At 41.0% G+C, this 18,722-nt stretch overlaps 1 protein-coding gene across 1 annotated transcript in view; it reads left to right on the plus strand.

The window, feature by feature from the left end:
- LOC104485147 (tyrosine 3-monooxygenase) overlaps positions 1–16,254 on the plus strand; it is a 33,221-nt gene extending 16,967 nt beyond the window's left edge. Inside the window, exons 7-12 of the mRNA XM_086740146.1 lie at positions 2,820–2,955; positions 3,605–3,674; positions 5,362–5,418; positions 8,476–8,571; positions 13,956–14,089; positions 15,655–16,254. Of these exons, the coding sequence (XP_086596272.1) occupies positions 2,820–2,955; positions 3,605–3,674; positions 5,362–5,418; positions 8,476–8,571; positions 13,956–14,089; positions 15,655–15,814 (653 nt within the window). The 3' untranslated portion in view covers positions 15,815–16,254. The remainder of the gene's footprint in view (positions 1–2,819; positions 2,956–3,604; positions 3,675–5,361; positions 5,419–8,475; positions 8,572–13,955; positions 14,090–15,654) is intronic.
- Positions 16,255–18,722: the final 2,468 nt, after the last annotated feature.

The following is an 18,722-nucleotide window of genomic DNA, read 5'->3' on the forward strand; positions in this document are numbered from 1 at the left end:
AGTTGAACTGCAAGATTTGTCTTGTGTTAACTGGCCTGCTAGTGAGGCTGGTTTGAATAGAAATGAACTCTCCATCATAAGTATTTTGTAATTACTTAAAGGGAATTTAAGTGATTAATCATGTGACCATTTAACATGGCAAGTGTTTTTCTAAAGGGTTAACTAGACGAACTTAGGCACATCTTTCTTTCTAGGAAAGATGTTTGGATTTAGGCATTCATTGTCCTCCACAGCTGGAAGAAATTACAAGCAGTGAACTTGAGCAAGCTCACACTACAATGCACAGACCTGTATACATGAGTTTTTCAGGCCAAGAATTAAGCCTTACAGATGACTTCAGGTCAACTGCTCAAGACCTTCTTTTCAATTTGTTTTGATTTCAGAGATCTTTGGGCAGCAGGTCCAATCAGCCACACTCCCAGTTCTCTACCAATTGCTGGTTTTATTGTGCAGTAATGAAATAGAAGGTCAGATTTTGCAGATACTACCTTCAGCAGATAACTTTTTCCTACGGCTTTTCAAGGCAATTGGCCAAGTCTGTTCCATCAGCAGACTGTCTGGCCTATATTTAAAAGGGCATCTCAGGGAACACAAGCTGTAATTTTCATTTTCCCTCCTACTCCTCCAACATGGATGCTAAAGCAATATAAATTTCCCCAGACTCTTTCATAGTCCTTCCAAAACGGAGTTACTTAGGGCTTAGTTCTTGTCTGATATATTTTTCAGCTGGTGCAGTTTTCACTTCACTCAGACTCAGAATTTGGCCCAAAATGACCAGATTCAGAGATTTTCACATTCCTCTGGATTGGTTTAGTATGGCATCAGCAGCAAGGGAGTACCCTTCTTGTGTCAGCTCCTGGCCTGTGACTAAGGAGACATAGCTGATGGTCTGTCTATTCCCCTAAACACCCTGCTTTCTTAGTTGGGGAGTGGGCAGAATAGTGAGCTGCTTTACAATGCTTCTGATAGCTTGGTTAACTCTGATGCCTTTGCTCTGCATATAGAAAAAGACAAAGACATAAACTTTAAAGGTTTTTTTTTTTTTGCTGTTGTTCAGCTTTGAAGCAGTTCTGTACCCATTACCTTTGAATTTAGTGGAGCAATAGAAAATACCCATGGCAAATGCTAACCGCCTAGTGCCTCACATTGTCAGGTAGATATATTCCTTGCTGTCCACTCTTTTTTTTGTCCTGTATAGCTTGAGTTGTTTTGTCACATCTAATTCTTCCAGTGAAGTCTTTTTACTTTTTCCCCTTTTCTTCTCTTTTTTTTTTAAAAAAAAAAATAATGAGAAAAGTGCTACTAGCCAGACAGAGCAAGACAAGAAATGCTGGAAGAAACATTAAAAACCAAACCAAAACAAATCTTGTAAATGGCTTGGTTTCTGGGTGGGATTTTTTTTTTGTTTGTTTACATAAAATAAATTAGGTTCCAGGCTTCATGACACAATAGAATATGGGTAGAGAAGGGAGAATAAAGCCATTTCTGATTTTTTTTTAAATGTAGTTTTATGTTTTAAAGAAGATGAAATGTCATTTACGGGAGCTGAGAATGCAATACAGACTTTGAGTATAGGACTTCAAAAAGATTATCATTGGCTCTCTTTTAAAGCAGTGATTTTCAATTTTCTTAGCTTTGCAGACCACCAACATGTTTCCCATGGAAATGTAGATTTTGTATTCTGCTGACCATAGTTGTCTCTCACAGATCCTTTGTAGTAAGGCAGGGTGTCCTGCAGTAACACTGATAGCACAAGCTGAAATCACAGTGCGAAAATATTGCTTTCTTCTGTCCTGTCCTATGGATACATGCAGAGCAAAACACGCACAATCACATAACTGAGAGGCTGTGTAGTTAGTTCTAGACAAACACAATGGCAAAAAAAACCAAACAACCAACCAGAGGGGAAAAATACCTGAGAGCACTACTGCCGGAAATGCTGATGTTAAATGGTTAAGGGCCAAATTCTAGCACCCTTATGAGGATCTGTTTGCTCTTTCTCCTGCATATTCCCATTCTAACAAAGTCCAGGCAGAAAGATTACATTGATAGCAAGTTTTGCCAGTGCTGATCTAGTTTATACATATGGCTCATGCACTGACAAATGGAAATGAAGTTGAATAGCATGCTCCAGTTCTACCTCTGGGATATGTTGAACTAGGTCTAGTGCCGAACAGAGGAACAGCCCAGACTGGAGCAGACCCATGGTTCACCTACTTCTGTCTTCAACAGCGCAAGGTACCAGGGGTTTCAGTGCAGGAAATAAAAAAGTCCACACAGGATGCCTAAACAGTAACCTAGCACCAGAGGAGAGCCAGCTGCTCTCAGACAAGTGTAGGGGTGAGGTGTGTCCCTTATCTAACTCCTGTTCTTCTTAAACATATGCTGTACAGGAAATGAGAGGGACAATCCAAGAATTACTAGATTAGCCAGGACTGAAAACAGAGGTTCTGTCCCCTGCTTGATCATAAGGATTTTATGTGACCTCAGACACATCACTGACATGTGGGACATAGTAGACAAATGTGTGTAAATGTGCTAAAAATGTAAACTGGGGTAGGTAGTACTCCCATACCTCATATCATTGCTGTGTGAATATGTGTAGGATGGATGGCTAGGTGGTTTGATGTTGCAGTAATTGGACCCATAGCAGTACAGGGGCATGTCGGTAATGATAAGCCAGGATGTTTGTACCATGCTTAGGTGGAGGGAACTACTGCAACAGAACATGAAGGTCCTTTGAAACTGCATACCTAAAGAAAGTGTGCCTTGTGGTTAACCCTAGAAATACCTAAATTTGCTCTCACTTCTCTTTGCAGAGAGAACAGGCTTCCAGCTGAGACCGGCTGCAGGACTGCTATCCACTCGTGACTTCCTTGCCAGCCTGGCATTTCGTGTCTTCCAGAGCACACAGTATATAAGGCATTTATCTTCTCCTATGCATTCCCCGGAACCGTAAGTTTGATGCCCTGGCACAATCCCATCCTTCTGATTGTGTTGGGGATGATTCTCTTGGGAACGGCTCTGGAGCTCCTTCCAGTAGACCACAGAATGAAACAATTTGAGAAACTGGTAGCTGGAGAGTTAGAAGGGGAAATCATGCATGAGAGGGTGTGGGTCTCTGTCTCTCTTGCAAAGTTGTCTGGGGAAGGAAAAGACCGGAGAATATCTGGTTTAATCTTTTCATCCTGCCTTCAGTTACCATCTGCTGGGGTTTGATTCCCTGCTGTGAAACTCTCCCAGTAAGTCCTGGCCAGACAACAGCAATTACATTTCATGAGAAATTACAAGTTTGCACAGACGCTTTTGTTGTATGCTGGGGCAAAACAGGGGCCTTTCAAAGATGTTGTGACATAGGAGACTAGTGCCCGTGCCACCCTAAATGAGACAATAGCCAGAATAGCAGAGAACAGCTGACTCCACATGGTACCAAGGAATGCTCTGTCACGCTCCCAGCAGAGCCAGGCCAGGTATGGAGGCAGCTACTGCTGAGCAGCCCTCACACTTGCTCCCTTTGGGGTCTGTTGGCTAAAGTCCTTCATGGGAAGTTCATGTAGGACAGGAAAAGAAACCCTTTTAAACATGAAGGTCACTTGTTTTCCAGAGACTGTTGCCATGAGTTGTTGGGTCACGTTCCCATGCTCGCTGACAAGGAGTTTGCCCAGTTCTCACAGGTAAAAAGCTTGTTCTGCTTGCTGGCTATTTAACCAACTGCTCAGGATAGCAGGCCAGATGTGCCTCAAAGGCATGCAGCTCACCATACTCGAAATGCTATTTTAAGACTTGATTGTGCCAGAGTCACAACCTCCAGGGGTGGTGGGCCAGCAGTGCCCTGGGAGACATTTACTCCAAGGCAGTGGTAGCACTGCTCCCTGTGGGCATCATCTAAGAAGAAGGGCAGGCAGTGTTTGTGGGACTTCTGTGTGGGAGGGCCATGTCAGTCTGCAGAAAGATGCCAGTGGAACCTCTGCAGTGCTGCGTTGTACAAACTATGCTGTTCCCCTGGCTTCCTCTCCTACACCGCATGAACCTAACCAGCAACAGCCGTTGAGGCCTCAGGCTGGTTCTCTCTCTGAATGTACATTTTTATCTCACATGATACTTTAATTGTGTCCATCACCATGTCATTCATTAGATATATTTTTCCTTTTGCAACTCACCAGATTCTCACAGCTTTGCTCACACTGGTGAGGTGGCTCCAAAAAGCAAACAGAGCTTCTTTGTAAAATAAGGGGTTGTTTGTATAAGCAGTCAGTGTCAGACCCAAGTGAACTCAATGACCTCGTATAGTTAAAGACTTCAGAACCATGAATGTGCCACAGCAGAGGGAACGAGATAACTCATGTTCTAGGCTTATCAGTCAGTGGTCAGTGTGGAAGCTGGCAATAAAAGCAGAGGGGTTACATGATGTACGTCCCTGTCAGAATATCTTAAAAAGAAAGCCAGTTCACCTCATACAATGCAGTTTATGGTTGTATCATTTTGGATACATTCCAGTTTCCTTTTTGACAATAAATATTGGTTATTATCAGATTCAGTTGAGTAGTACTTAAAATATCCTAGTGGTCTGTAATTTGTTCTGGAAGAAACCTCTTCGGTTCCTTCCAATATCAGAACTGAAAACACATTAGAAATAAGAGATTATAGCAATTTGAAAACTTGCAGCTTTCCTATTTTCCCATCTCTAACATAGACTATACAACATGGGATCACATTAAATGAATTTTCTCATGCCACTTTTTTTTTTTTTCACAAAGTATTTTCACAGTTGAAATTCACCCCATGAAAAATCTTTTTTTTGTTCCATCCAACATGAGATGATGAATAGTGAAAATGCCCTAATTTTGTTTGTTTGCTGCATGATATGGCTCCCGGGATAGCTAAGAAGAGACATCTACAGATTCCTATTGTGAGAATAACAATTAACAGGGAGCACAGATGAGAGTAAACAGAATCCTCTCTGCATGGATCTGACCCACTCATAAGGGCTGTCAGAAAGAGAGTGAGAGACAGAAAGGTGATGGCAAAGATAAAACCCACCTTGTTGTCCTTCCTTCTCATGTCTCCCTGTAAATTTCTGCCAGGGATAGTCCAGCATTAAGCCAAGAGATAGTTAACTTTACACAGAGAATGCTGAGGATTAAATGCTCATTTGATGTGGCTCCCAGTGGCATGTAGCTGGGGGCCAGGGAGAGGTAGGCATCCTGGAAGCCATGGAAGGTCATTTTGGGTGACAAAAACAATGACTAGTTCATGCTATTCATGCTAGAAATGATGTGGTCCTCCCCCTTCCCCTCTTTCTCTCCCTTGGGCTGAATAATCACACTAGTGTAACACTGCTTGCTTGCTTACTTGCTTTAGGATATTGGACTGGCTTCTCTTGGATCATCTGAAGCGGAGATTGAGAAACTGGCCACAGTAAGTACAGATGGCAGTTTAACATCGGAGGCAAAACCCAAACAATTCACTGCATATCTCTTACTGTGCAGGGAAGGCTCTTCTCCAGTGTCTCAGATGAACTACAAAAATGGGACCACCAGCAGGATTGTCTCTTCTCCTCACCCACAGGTTAGGGAGTTGCTGGAGCAGGGCCTGGAATCCCTCTTGGGGAGCCCAGAAGCCTGTGATTCTACCTGAGGAAATGCTTATGCTTTTTGCTTCTATTATAATATATTGCTGAAGCTGAGTTTCTATAATTTCAGCGACTTGGAGGGTCCTAACTCACTTCCCAGGTTCACCCAATGCAATTCACCCAATGCAATTCCTGCATTTTCTCCTACACAAGGTGCAGGGAACCATCAGAATTCGATTCACACCAGAAAATAGGTGAGCACTTAAAAGCAATTTGAGAGTGGGTACTGTCATTTGGTTCTGAGTCACTAGGCTGTATACACCTGCCAAAAGAACTCATGCAGCCCCTTGCTGCCATCTTAACTTGTTCTGAAAGTGCACTGGAGGCCAGATGACTTTCTGACAATGACAGTCCTTTTTCAGTCTTGATGATTTTTTCAGGGGAGGAGAGGAGACTTACCCTCATCCAGCTGGGTGAGGCTCATTCAGGAAACCGGGTCGATGCAAGGAGGCTGTCATTCATGAACTTCCTCACCCAGCCCACAGCCCCACTCATAGTGAAGTGGAATGAGAAACTGTGAAGGAGATTATAGCTCACCTAAAATCTATCTGCATACATCTGTCCTTTAGTCAGGACTAGGTAAGACTAGCAGTATTTTTAGAGTTCAGAGAGCAAAAGGTACCGGCACTGAATTTTTCATACCATCATCCAGGTTCTGGGCTGGTGATGTGAGGGGACTATGTGGAAAGAGGCAGTGACACGTTCACATTTCCCCTGTAATTTCTCCTCTCCGGGTCTATAGATGCTAGAGAAGATTAAGATCCATGCCTTTGCTAGAGTTGAAAGAATTATGGGTCCTGGAAAGCTATTTTACATCGTTACTCAGGTCTTAGTGAGATTGGGTGAAGGCCAGTGGCTTACAGTGGCATTTCTCTGCAAGCACCCCTCCCTGACCCTGAACTGGCTACGACTAGATTAGAGATAGGGTAAAGGTTAGAAGAATGATGGGTCTTATATCTGAAATTGTCACAGTATCATCTAGCGTTTGGGGAGGTAGAATAAAGGGTATCTTTTTGAAAGGGCTACCTGCAGTTCAAGATTTGTGAGAATACAATTTTGTAAGTGCCATTCAAGTATTCCAAGCAGTAAACATATTCTGGATTAACATCTCAGTCTTCAATTGTTTAAAAGTTAGACACTTAATCTAGGCTTATTGTTTAGGTTCCTTTGACTAGAAAGTGAAGATAGAGAAGAACCTGTAGCATATTCGCTATCCTGACATGGAGGGCTTACATAAATTCTTTTTTCTCTCTGAAAGTCCTTGTCATACTCTGTTCATTATAAAGAGAATGTAGGTAAATAGCTTAGACATTACGACAACATTTAAGCTAACTAAAAGTTTATGTAAAGCATCTCAACTTTGCTTGTTGCTATGTTCTGTAACATTTGTAAGGCAAACTTTGAAATGCCACTATTTCATTTAGTCCCTGCACTTCTCCAAGCAGGTGGATCCATGCACAAGAGATGGGAAATTGCCAGTGTTCATATTGTCCACAGGCTGCCACTAGTACCGTGTCTTGTACCTGTTAAAACAGTGAGAGCAAAAAGAACCTCACTAAAAGCCAAATACAGGATATCTAAGGAAACACTAAAAATAATTCCTCCTCCTTCTGTGTCTCATTCCCCAGTCAAAAAGACCTTCTGCAAAATCATGAGACACTGGAAAGATTTTTCACCATGAAATAATAGGAATCAAGATTATTAACAGAACAAGAATGCAGAATTATTATCTGAAGTGTAGGGAAAGCAGCTGAGGATTCTGCAGAAAGAAAGATCCTGATTGTCTGGGTTTTTTTTAGTGGTAAATTTGCAGGATAAAACCAAGTCATCAAAATAATAAGATACAAGAAAGAGGACAGAATAACATGAAGTTTCACATTACTTTACAAACTGCCTGCAATTCTTTGAGAAGGGTGCTGAGAATACTGTACCTGTGGCTAAACTGAAGCCAAGGTCTGGCCCTGTGTATGAGGCAGCAAAGAGCTGTGTGTCCCTAAAGGAAGCTGGAAGAGTGGTGACACAAAGCCGTATTCTTGAAATGCCTCATGTTTTCCATGTTTTCCTTTTGCACAACACCTTTTCAGCTGCTCAGGGGTCAGGCTGTGTCCAGAATTGGTCCTCCACTGTCCATTTCCTTAGATGCTATAGTAAGGGAAGGGCTAACAGGTTGGCAGAGCCAAGAGTTGCTTTTATCCCGCTATTGTCCAGTAGGTAAAGGAAGTATGGTCCTAAGCATGCTTTATTGCAAGAAAAGCTGAGACACATACCTTAATTTTCTACTGGAGCATGAGAACAATGCAATTGGCATAATCTTAAAGGGTACATTGCTGCCAAGGGATAAGTCATTCTTCAGTTCTTCTGAATGCTATTGCACAGACAAAGGAGGATGGAAATTGTCCTTTCAAGCACCTTTCCTGGGGTCTTGAACACTCTATGGGCATTTGCCTGTCCTTCTAGGGACTATGGGTTGAAATCTGTCAGCTTCCACTGACTATCACAAAGCTCAGGGCTAAGAGGTTGCAGTGTAATTTCCCACGTCTTCCAAAGAAAGAAGGGGACAGGACTTTATTATTTTATTTACCCAGGTAATAATTGTTAGCAATTTTTTTTTCTTTTTAGGGGAGTGACAATGGGAAGGATGGCAAGTTTTTAAAAAATACGTGTTATAATTTGTGTGTGTTATATATGTTGAGAAAAAAATAATTTTCTTAAAATATACAACTATAAAATTTGAAGATACAAAGACATTAAGGAATAAGGATAAAAGAAAATTAAATGAAAAATGAGAAACTTAAAAATGAACTGCCTATTGAGACTTTTTCACAAGTTGTTCTTGTTACCAGCTTTATTGGTTCACTGTGGAGTTTGGTCTCTGCAAGCAAAACGGATTGATCAAAGCTTATGGGGCAGGACTGCTTTCGTCTTACGGGGAGCTTATGGTAGGTGTCAAATGTATGATATTGAAAGATTTCTATAATCCAGTTTTACTGAACTCTCTGGTAAAAGCAAAATATTGTTTCCTCATATAAAACAATATGGTTTAAATACTGATTTTTCTTTTGCAAAGCAATTAATTCTCCCTTCCCAGAAGCTATTGAGTAGGGGAAAAGCTACTGTAGGATTGTACCTGTCTTCCACCTAAAGAGATGAAACACAACAAAAGCAACCATCCTATAAAGTATTAGGTTTGCTTCTTACTGCTCCTGGCTGGTAGTAATACAGTTGACTTTAACATAAAACTCACGTACCTTTCTGGATTACTCACTAGAGGGCAATATTATGCCTATTATGAACTCTGCTAATTCGCCCATGCCATTTGACATTCATGCACACATGAGTCAGAAAGGCAGTGGGTGACTGGATGAAATAAAGTGCAAAGAAACTGTAAATAGCATGGACAATGACAAAAAGAAAATGCTTTAGAATTTTACATTCCTAAATATGTTTAAAAACTACTCCCAGCTTGAGTTTTATGTAGGTGAAAATCTGCATACACAGTTTTGATACTGCCCTGACTGGAAAGATTAACTGTGGAAAGAGAGACTGTACAGCTTTACAGAAAGCTTATGGGTTTCCCTTCCTTTGTACAAACAGCTGACAGGGGAGATACTAATTTCTCCTCAGTTTCTCAGAGCACTGAACCAGATGATCAGTTCCTAAGTGCAAAAGCCCGAAACTGGTATCAGTAGATCTCAATTGCTTCAGGTTGTGCAGATCCTAGATGATATTTTGGAATTAGTAAGAGCCAAAGGAAGATAAGAAACACTCTTTTCAAGCATTTTTATACACTGGCAATTTTTTTTTTTCCATGGGAAATATGTTTTAAGCTTAACGCATAGACTCAACAGCCTAACAGCCAGCTACACAATGCATTCACATGGAAGCATGGCTGAATTAGCACAGCTTGGAGTCCTATAACTGGAAATAGTCAGATTGTTATGACAATAAACATATTACAAAATTCTCCTAATGACATAGAGGTCAGCCCACTTCCCAATCAATTGATAGTAGGAAGAAACAACATGTTAACCTACCTTAAGACATTTATAATAGGAGTCCCAACAGAGGGGCAGTTGAGAGTTAACATATAGAAAGAGGAACCCTCATAGAGATCAACCTTCATTTTACCACCTGCCAGGTTTAGCACTGGTTTTCTCCCAAAACTTGCAATTTAGAGATGCTTGTGAGCAAACTCTGTGGTTTGTGATTTGAAGAGCTTTCTCTCTCGATAAGCTGAGAGATCTGCATGCTCATTAGCCCTCTAGAGAAATAAACGTGCCTTCCTTTCTACATAGCAATCTGATCTTGTGCCTGACTGCTGATGAACATGAGTGCTGTTATACAGCACTCATCTGTATAACAGTGAAACATTGTTTTGAAACAGCAGATCAATGAGCTCCCCTACAAATTAGGCTCCAGTGCAATTCATTTGGTTTACATGTTTAGCTATTCTAGGATGATGCTGAAGCTACTGTTTGGTTTTTTTTTTCTGAGAATCCTTCAGTACTTGCTATATTCACAGCCAATGAACAGGAAACCTAGGCTTGCATTTATTTATCTGGTAAAACCAAAAAGGTCCAATATCAAAGCACAGTTCAAGGTAATATTTATTCTGTTCTGCCTTCTTAAATACTTTATAGTTTTAAATCAAATGCATTTACATGTTAAACAGGGTACTAAGGGACAGAGGTAATCATGTCTCCAATACTTATGTAGCTTTCATAGTAATACGCACCACAGAATCTATCTGCATGATGTTACCACCCTTTTCTTCATCAGATGCCAACAAGCTCTTTTGCTTTTGATTAAAGTAGTAGGAGAGAACTGCTTGTTCGCAAAACTGTGCTATATAACACAAAAGTATAAGTGCATCTAAAATTCCTTAATGCTAAGGTTGACAATTAAGATGCTAACTGTCCTTCAGTTGACAAATGGCAGAATCTTGTCATTACTTTTATCATCAATAGCTGCTGGATAAACTTTGGATACAGCTGGGTCCACCTAGGTCTTCATCCATCATACTACTGAAATTACATTCAGATGTGACAGTGTTTATATTCAATAGGTAATGAAGAAGCATTACCCCCCTTCCAAAAATGTATCTATCTTGCATGTACACCTAAAACAGTCTGAAGATGAGCAAGTAGTTCACCAGCAATGCTGCTATATGCCCTGTACGACCTTCACGTGAGCTCCATAAGTTCATCACTGTGCAGCTTTTGAGACAGTGGGTTCTGTGCACTTCACCTTGAGCATCTGAAACTTCTTGTGCACAAATTATATCTATGGCCTTAAGTGCTGAAGTGTCCTTTTATGGCTGATTGATTAATTTCACAGATTTTTATTTGGGACAAAACTGAAATATAGAAATGTTTCCATTTAATCATTTTAGTCTACATAAACACCTGATTCTAACTTCAGTATAGACAGTGGCAGTGTGAGTAAAGTGCTGAAGTCCTATGCCTAAGAAACTGCTAGCAACTGGAAAATGTATACCAACTATTTCTTTTACAATCAGAGATGGGAAATATGTGTAGTGCAGTATTTATTTAATGGAAGGGATTTTTTAAGAAATATAGTAGTGGCTAGGGAATTTTGTTAGAGAAGATGAAGACTGGAAGATAGTGAGGCTCATGATAGCCTTCAGTTTCTTGCAAAGCTCATTTTGCAGTCTTAGAATGGCTCTTGAGAAAGCTCTAGATAAGTTTTACTACTGTTTGGGAGAAAGCCATTGTCCATCCTGACAATTATCTGCCAGTCTTCTCCGTATGGGTCCAGATGGGAGCTTGTGCATGGAGGCCCCAAACTCGATTCCATGTTGTTTAGCTGATCAGCATATTTGGCACAGGCAGACTCAATGCAGCTCGTGTGATGGAGGAGAGACTGCAGCAACCTGAGCAAAGGGAGGGTTTCCTCATCACTGAAGGCTTCTGAATCAGGAACAACAGGATGATTTTGTCACTGAGGAGGCAATAAAGGCATCAGTTACTAAGGCTGGGTGGTTGGCTACAAGAAGAAAACATCTAACTAGCAGGACAGAGTGAGCAGCAGTACGTCTAGCTAATGTTATGTGGGAACATAGCATCAGCAAGAAGCCTGGGAACATCCCTGAATTGCAGCTTGGACTGACTCTCTGTGGATGTGTGACTGTAGTCCAGGGAACCACATCCTCACCATAAAATCTTCAAAATGTTTTCCCCTTCTCCACAGCACCCGCTCCAACCAGTCTGAACTCAGCTTCAGGTAGTTATTTTCTGTGGATGAGCTGATCCTGCCCAAACTTACGCCATAACGTGAGAGAAAGGCAGAGGATGAGAGGTAGAGCTAGACGCCCTCTGCATGAGACTTGCACTTGAATCCATGTTATCTAACAAATCATTTAGTCACAGCAGCTAGGTATTGGAATGGACGGGACAGCCATATCCAAGTCTAAACTCAACAGTTGTAATGGGTCTGACTGCTGGCCAACCTCGCCTCCTCTGAACTGTAAGAATTCCTCCCCAATAGCTCTTGGTGTTGCACTGTTTATTTCACTATATTCTTTCAGCTGTTCTACATTATCCAAAATGCTTCTTCTGTTAACACTCAGCTGGACTCTGTCCTACATACTGTAAAATCTTATGGCTCATACCACACTTCTGGCAACACTCAGTGCTACATATGCTTTTCTTGCAGCACAACAAGTACTTAACTTGTAGAGGCCTTTAAGGCCATCCGGTTTCAAGCTGAACTTCCACTGAAATCAATGGGATTTCAGCTCTGCTTCAACACTGACAGCATAGCGGGACTCTTGTCAGGTTTTAAGTTTCTGAAATCTTTTCCCATTAGTCCCAGAGCTTCTAAGATTATAAGAGCAGCCTCTTGTTTGTCTATACCATCCATCTTAGATTGTATGAGTGCTCTCCAAGGTTTATTCTTCAATTACACCCTGAAAACAAAGAACAGGAAAAAAAACCCATTGTTTAGCATTTTATATTCTTGTTCTTTTTTTTTTTTTTTTAAAAAAAAAAAAAGCCCTGGATTAATTTCTGCAGCAGTTCTGCAGCAAATTGGCCTACTGGTTAAGGCAGGCCTCCAGTGATAGAGAGTTCAGACTCAGTTCAGTGAAATATCAAAAAATGTGCTTAAGGATACCATCTGAATTTTTACAGTTAGCAGATTGAGCAGATAGTCTTGTGCAGTGTCACCCACTCTTACCAGTTATTTACAAGTACCATGGGAGTTGGCATTTGGATCATAAAATAGTGAAGGGAGCCTTCTGAAGGTGATGGAAGAAGAGAGAAAGACAAACAGTCACAGCTCAAATAAGGAGTGGGTACTAAAAGACTGTCCGTAGGTGGATGGTGCACACTGTCCAGGCTGAAGGTGGAAAGAAAGGTCTTGATGTTGACTGGGATGAGTTGCCTTTTTTCTTTTTGTTTGTACCCAGGACATCTCACCAAAGTGGCCATGGCACTCACCAACCTGGCCAATTGGAGGCCAAACCAGCTTTTAGGCACACTACGGTGCAGTTCATATGTCTCTGGAGCTGATCTAGCTTTAAACTATCTCACCTGGATTTCAGGGGCACACAAACTGTGCAGGAACTCACTTTAAGCCTGAGCTGTGCTACCTTCCCAGAACCCTGTGCAGGTACTGAACAGCCAACACTGATATCTATGCAATCACACTGTACCCAGCTCTGCTGCTGGCTGGTTTAAAGGTATCTCCAGTACATGTAAACAAATGATAGAAGTGCTTATGGACGGCAGTGTGGACATAAGTAGCTTCCATAATCCTCCTGTCTGCCTGAGGGGACAATGTAGAAGAACCTGAGAAGAACATAAAGAACCTCTGCAGGCCCAAAACACAAACACACACACACACAGAGTATAGTGCATATACCAGGAGCATTCTGTCTGTTCTTCAGTGCAGCAGGAAATCTGAGATTTATGACATGGGCTGGGGACTTTGAAATAGTGCTGCACAGGACTGTGAAACTTCTACGATACTAGTTGAAAAAAGCAGCATGGTATTATTTTTTCTTCTAGATATTCAGATTTTGGGGGGGTGGCATAGACACTCCACTCCCTGTCTGAGAATGTGGCTATAGTACCCAATCGTACATCACTGTAATATAAGAAATATATCTTTCATTTTCTTTAAAAAGATATTTATTATTTGTTTATTAGCTCCTCATTGTGAAAAGCAACTTTGACAAGTGAAAGAACAGGATTTGATATTACCTTTAACCATTCCAGAAAGAGCATTTCACAGCCCAGTAGGCACTAATTCTTGCTATGTTCATTCACCTGCTCTAACCTGTGTTGTTCCCGTTACAAAGTATGCCTTATCAAACAAGCCAGAGTACAAGCCTTTTGATCCAGAAGTGACTGCAGTTCACCCCTATCAGGATCAAGCCTTCCAGCCTGTCTATTTCATAGCAGAAAATTTTGAAGATGCCAAGGCCAAGCTTCAGTAAGTGAAGTGTTTGTGGGTATTTTCATTGACGGGGGGACACTGGCTTGAATCCTAATCTCAAATACACCTACCATTACTGCAACAACTACGCCAGGCTATCTCACTGTGCACTTAATCTACACAGTGGCTTTTTTAAAACAAAGTTTTAAAGAGATTATTTAGCTCAGAAGAGCTTCATAGAAAATCATAACTACATATTGTTACGCCCTGTCCCATGCTTCATCTTAGCAATGTCTCATTTCTGCAGTAAATTGTGTAGCTGAATAGTGAGAGTGCAGCCCCAAGTTGCAGTGCCTATGTGATAGTCCGTACAAATAGGAGGTCGTGAAGAACTGATTTACCCAAGGTCACACGGAAATTTTATAGCAGACTGAGGAATTAACATGGATCAGCAGGGGGCTTAAAAACAAGATTGCCTTTCTCCTCTGATTATATCTGCACAAGAATGCAGAATCAGCGTTCACAGGCAATATAATTTCTACTAAGTAGCTGACTTCAACCTAAATAACATTATTTCAAATTAGCTTGAGGTGTTTTCAAATACCTGTCTTTGACTGTGTTATGTTATGTAGTAAGGATTTTTTAATTTTTAAATTTTTTTTAAAGTAAGCAGGGTTTAAATTCTGGCCGTCATCTCCAACAGTTAGAACAACATGACCAATTCTGGCTGGAGGCAGGAGACTGTTTGTGGAGCTACTGGGGAGCATGTAGGAGCTGAAACGAGGAATTTATTAGAGGAAAAGAATCTGGGCCAGACTCCTTCCCTGCTCCCCCCACGTCTTCCCCAGAAGCACTGCCTGCTTGGGTTATAGCGATGGAGAATTAGGCCCCTCATCTTAAATCTGAAGGTTCACATTAAACTGTTAATGTGTGTAAAAACATGGCTGAAAACCCCCTGGCAGAAGAGAGAGGATTTTCAAGAGCAGACAAACCTGGAAAGAACTTACAAGGACAAGGAATACTCCATTCTCAGACTTAAGCTTTTTCATACGTTTTTTCAAGATAGTTGCGCAGCCAAATCTACTCAAAATAACTGAAGGCACAAGAATCTGTCAGAACAGAAAACATAAGGCAATATCAGTACAGGGGGTTCCTACCAGCATGTACTTAATGGAAATATTGTCGAAAATGGCAAGAGATCATGTTTTTTATTTTAATAGAGATGGCAAAATAGCCCAGGATGCCTAATATCAACAGGTTTTTTGAATTTTATGCAGAAAGAGCTACTCTGGGTTATTTCTTGGAAGTGAAGGCAGCAGACATGCTCCCTCATTCCTCAGCTTGTGGCTCTAATAACTCTGCATTGTGTTAACTTAGAGCTCTAAGAGCACAGACAGGTCTGAGCCAGCCATCCTGAAAAGCAGGCACTGCAGATCTTTTGGGCTGCAAGTAGTTCAGCTGTAGGGAGGGTGTACTGCACCAGACAACGTAACATAAGGAGGTGTCACAGCAACCTCTGCTCCCCGATAAGGCCATGACTACACACTGAGATTTAAATCCTGCAGGTTTTACAGTTAGGGAAATGGCTTCTGAACTAGCACTTCTGTCTTCTTCCCCCACAGAAACTACGCGATGAAGATCAAGAAGCCTTTTTCTCTGCACTACGACCCATTCACCAGCAGCATAGAGGTTATGAACACACCTCAGAAAATCAAGAAGTCACTCTATCAAATGAAAGAGGAACTGAAAAACCTCTGCTTGGCCCTTGAAAACCTCTCTTAAAACTACAGCAGTACATCTCACCTGGCACTGAGCTACTTGTAGATGGTTCCAGCACTCAAAGATTTAGTGATGAAGTTGTAGTTGCATGTGAAAATCTTTAACCCACAAAACAGCTCTGTCAAGCTAATCTTTTCACTGTAATTTAGGCTGCAGACTTAGCAACATTAATGAGTTCCTATTGAGCATGTTTCAATGACAAACAAGACCAAATTACTCCAATTTTTGGTAGGTGATATGAGCTAGAGCTGTTTAGAGTGGTGGTTTTTTTTTTTTTTTTTTTGTTATTATTGGACTTTTACAGGTTGGGTTTTTTTTTATTCACCTGCCACCTTTTCAAGTTATTTGTCACAAAATAGCACAATAACTCTCCAGCCACACAGTCTTCTGCTTGCTGCCTAAATGACATGATCACAGTCTTCTAGTTTGGCTAGCTGCCTACAGTTAGCAGTCCTTGCAGCTAGCTCGTTTCTGCTAGCAATTACTATCAGCTATTGTGCTCACAAACTATGAATGGTTCCCTTACAATATGCAAATACAAGACTTTGTAAGAGAAATCCTTTACTTCTGCTCACTATTTATTTCTTAAACACTCATCTCATTCAGTAGCCTTCAAATATGTCAAAATAATTTCCTGCCGTATTTGAGATGGCAGAATATTTGTCCCTTGGCTAAAAAAAAAAAAGCAGAAAATAACAGGCCCGTGATACTCTGGCTCTGTCACATTCAAGGATGCTTAATTTGAAAGGAAAATTTGGATTCTGAGAAAGAAATTTGGGTATAAAGAAAGATTTTCAAATAAACCTTTAAGAAATAGAGTCCCATTGGTTTTTCACGGGATTTGAGTACTCCTAGAGACCTTTAAAATTTTTACTTCTTATTGATGTCACGATGATTGTAGTAATAACCAAAAGGACAAATCCATGGAACATCTAGTGTAACACCTAAGATCAACCACTAGCAGCCATATAGCCTTGCTATGGAAACAATATCAGATACATATTCCAACTCATCTTGCCTCCGTCTCCCGTTCCTCTCTGAGATGGGTCTGAAATTTATCTACACTCGGCAGGTCGCATTTCCCAGAATCAATTCCATAATGCCTTCTCCATACTTTCATGCTCTTTGTGTCCCCTTCCTTCCTCTACTATCCACAAGTAGAGACTACTTCAGGAAAAGAAGATAAGGCTCATGCCTGGAAGAATTCCTTCTCATCAGGGGCACTGTGCATCTCATGACTCAAGCTGGGTGACAGTGATCCACAAATATTGAGGTAAACTTATCCTGTGCAGCTTAGAAGCTCTACTTATATTTTCAAAATTATATTTATCACATGGCAGACAGCAAGCTTGTCCACTGCTATCCACTAACTACCAGTGTACGTGATTTGAACTCTGAGGTAAATGAGAGGTGGTTGGCTCTTGATGGAAAAGGAGTCATCATCTCTGCCTTAACTGGTCACCGTGGGATAGGAGCATGTACACAGAAAGTCACAACAGAGCAATTTGCATGCTGTTACTTCATACAGAGCTTATCTCTCCGTAATTTGTCCATGTGCCAGGTTCTAAAGGAACTGTCATATTGAAAGTTAGTGGGATTTTGTGTCTTAAATCTTCATGTCTATGAGCACTTCAGAAAATTTTCCCATGGGTACTCAAGATCTGGGGAGCTGCTGCAACTGCTCCATTTTATTAAAATGTGGTGATGCCTGAAAAATTTGGAAGTATCTTGACAAAAATGGCTATCAGACCCCTTCCTTAACAGCAGGAATATCCCAAGTTCTTTCTTTTTTTTTTCATTTAAGTCCAGGATCCTTCTATTCTACTCCAGGAGAACACTTGCATACTATAAATCGTGTATTGCTAGAGATTCACACAGGAACAGAGCTGAAGTGAGTTTCTTTGCTTCCAGTATATTTCTGCTGTGATGGAGGATGATCTCTCAGCGTACTTTTGTGGATTTCATTCTACATATCCTGCTCATACACACACACACACACACACAAATACCATTTCTCTTCAGAGCAATTTGCTTTGTTACATATTGTAATAATTTATCTGTCTACTTCCTGCCAATTGGTGCATAGGCAAAAATGCTTGATAGTTCACAACAGATTGTTTTCAGAAGTATTATTTTCATCAATCAGTTGTTTTACAGTGAAAATTGAACCATGTACTCCAGTTTTGTGTCTTTTCTTTTTCTTTCTTTTTAAGTGGAAGATAGCGCCAGAGCGGAAGAGCTATCAAAATATTTTCTATAGATGGACTCTGTAGGCCATAGGGTCTTTTTCATCTATTCCCTCTGAAACAGTTGAATGTGAAGTTTAGACTTGAGTTTGGCTATTGCTCAGAACAGACCTATATTTGGAAGAAATGAGAGACCTGATGGATTTGTTTTGCCCAAGGCCTCACACTTTCCTTGGAGGGACTCCAGGCCCGCCCACACACCCTTGTCTTTTCCAGTTCCTGTAGCAAGGAGAGCAAAAGAAACCATTTGGAGCCAGATTCTCCCACCCTTACACATGCTGAGTAGTACCCAATCTCTCGAGCAATCCCAGCGACAGTACTGAGCCTATTTAAGGTGCTGTACACAGGCACTAAGAGAAGCATTATCAAAACCTCTGCAGGTGTACTTACTTTTTTATTGTCTTAATGACAGTCAGCTGCATACACAGCTAGTGTAGGCTCCAGTGAAGCTTAGCAAAGCTTCAAAAGCAATGAATTTGGCTACTTGAACTTTTAAGAAGCATAAATCTTTTTTTCCAAAGGAAGCAAATCTTTCCCTCCTTACTCAGGCAAAAGCTACCCCAGGATAGCCATGTTTGACACTTCTCTCTAAGGAGATCCAAATTCTTCTCTTCTGATTCAGTGTAGTGACAAAGCAAAAGCCTTCAGGGTTACATCCTTATGAG

The sequence above is a fragment of the Chlamydotis macqueenii genome, chromosome 1, assembly GCF_036417535.1.
Source record: "Chlamydotis macqueenii isolate bChlMac1 chromosome 1, bChlMac1.mat, whole genome shotgun sequence".
NCBI lineage: Eukaryota > Metazoa > Chordata > Aves > Otidiformes > Otididae > Chlamydotis > Chlamydotis macqueenii.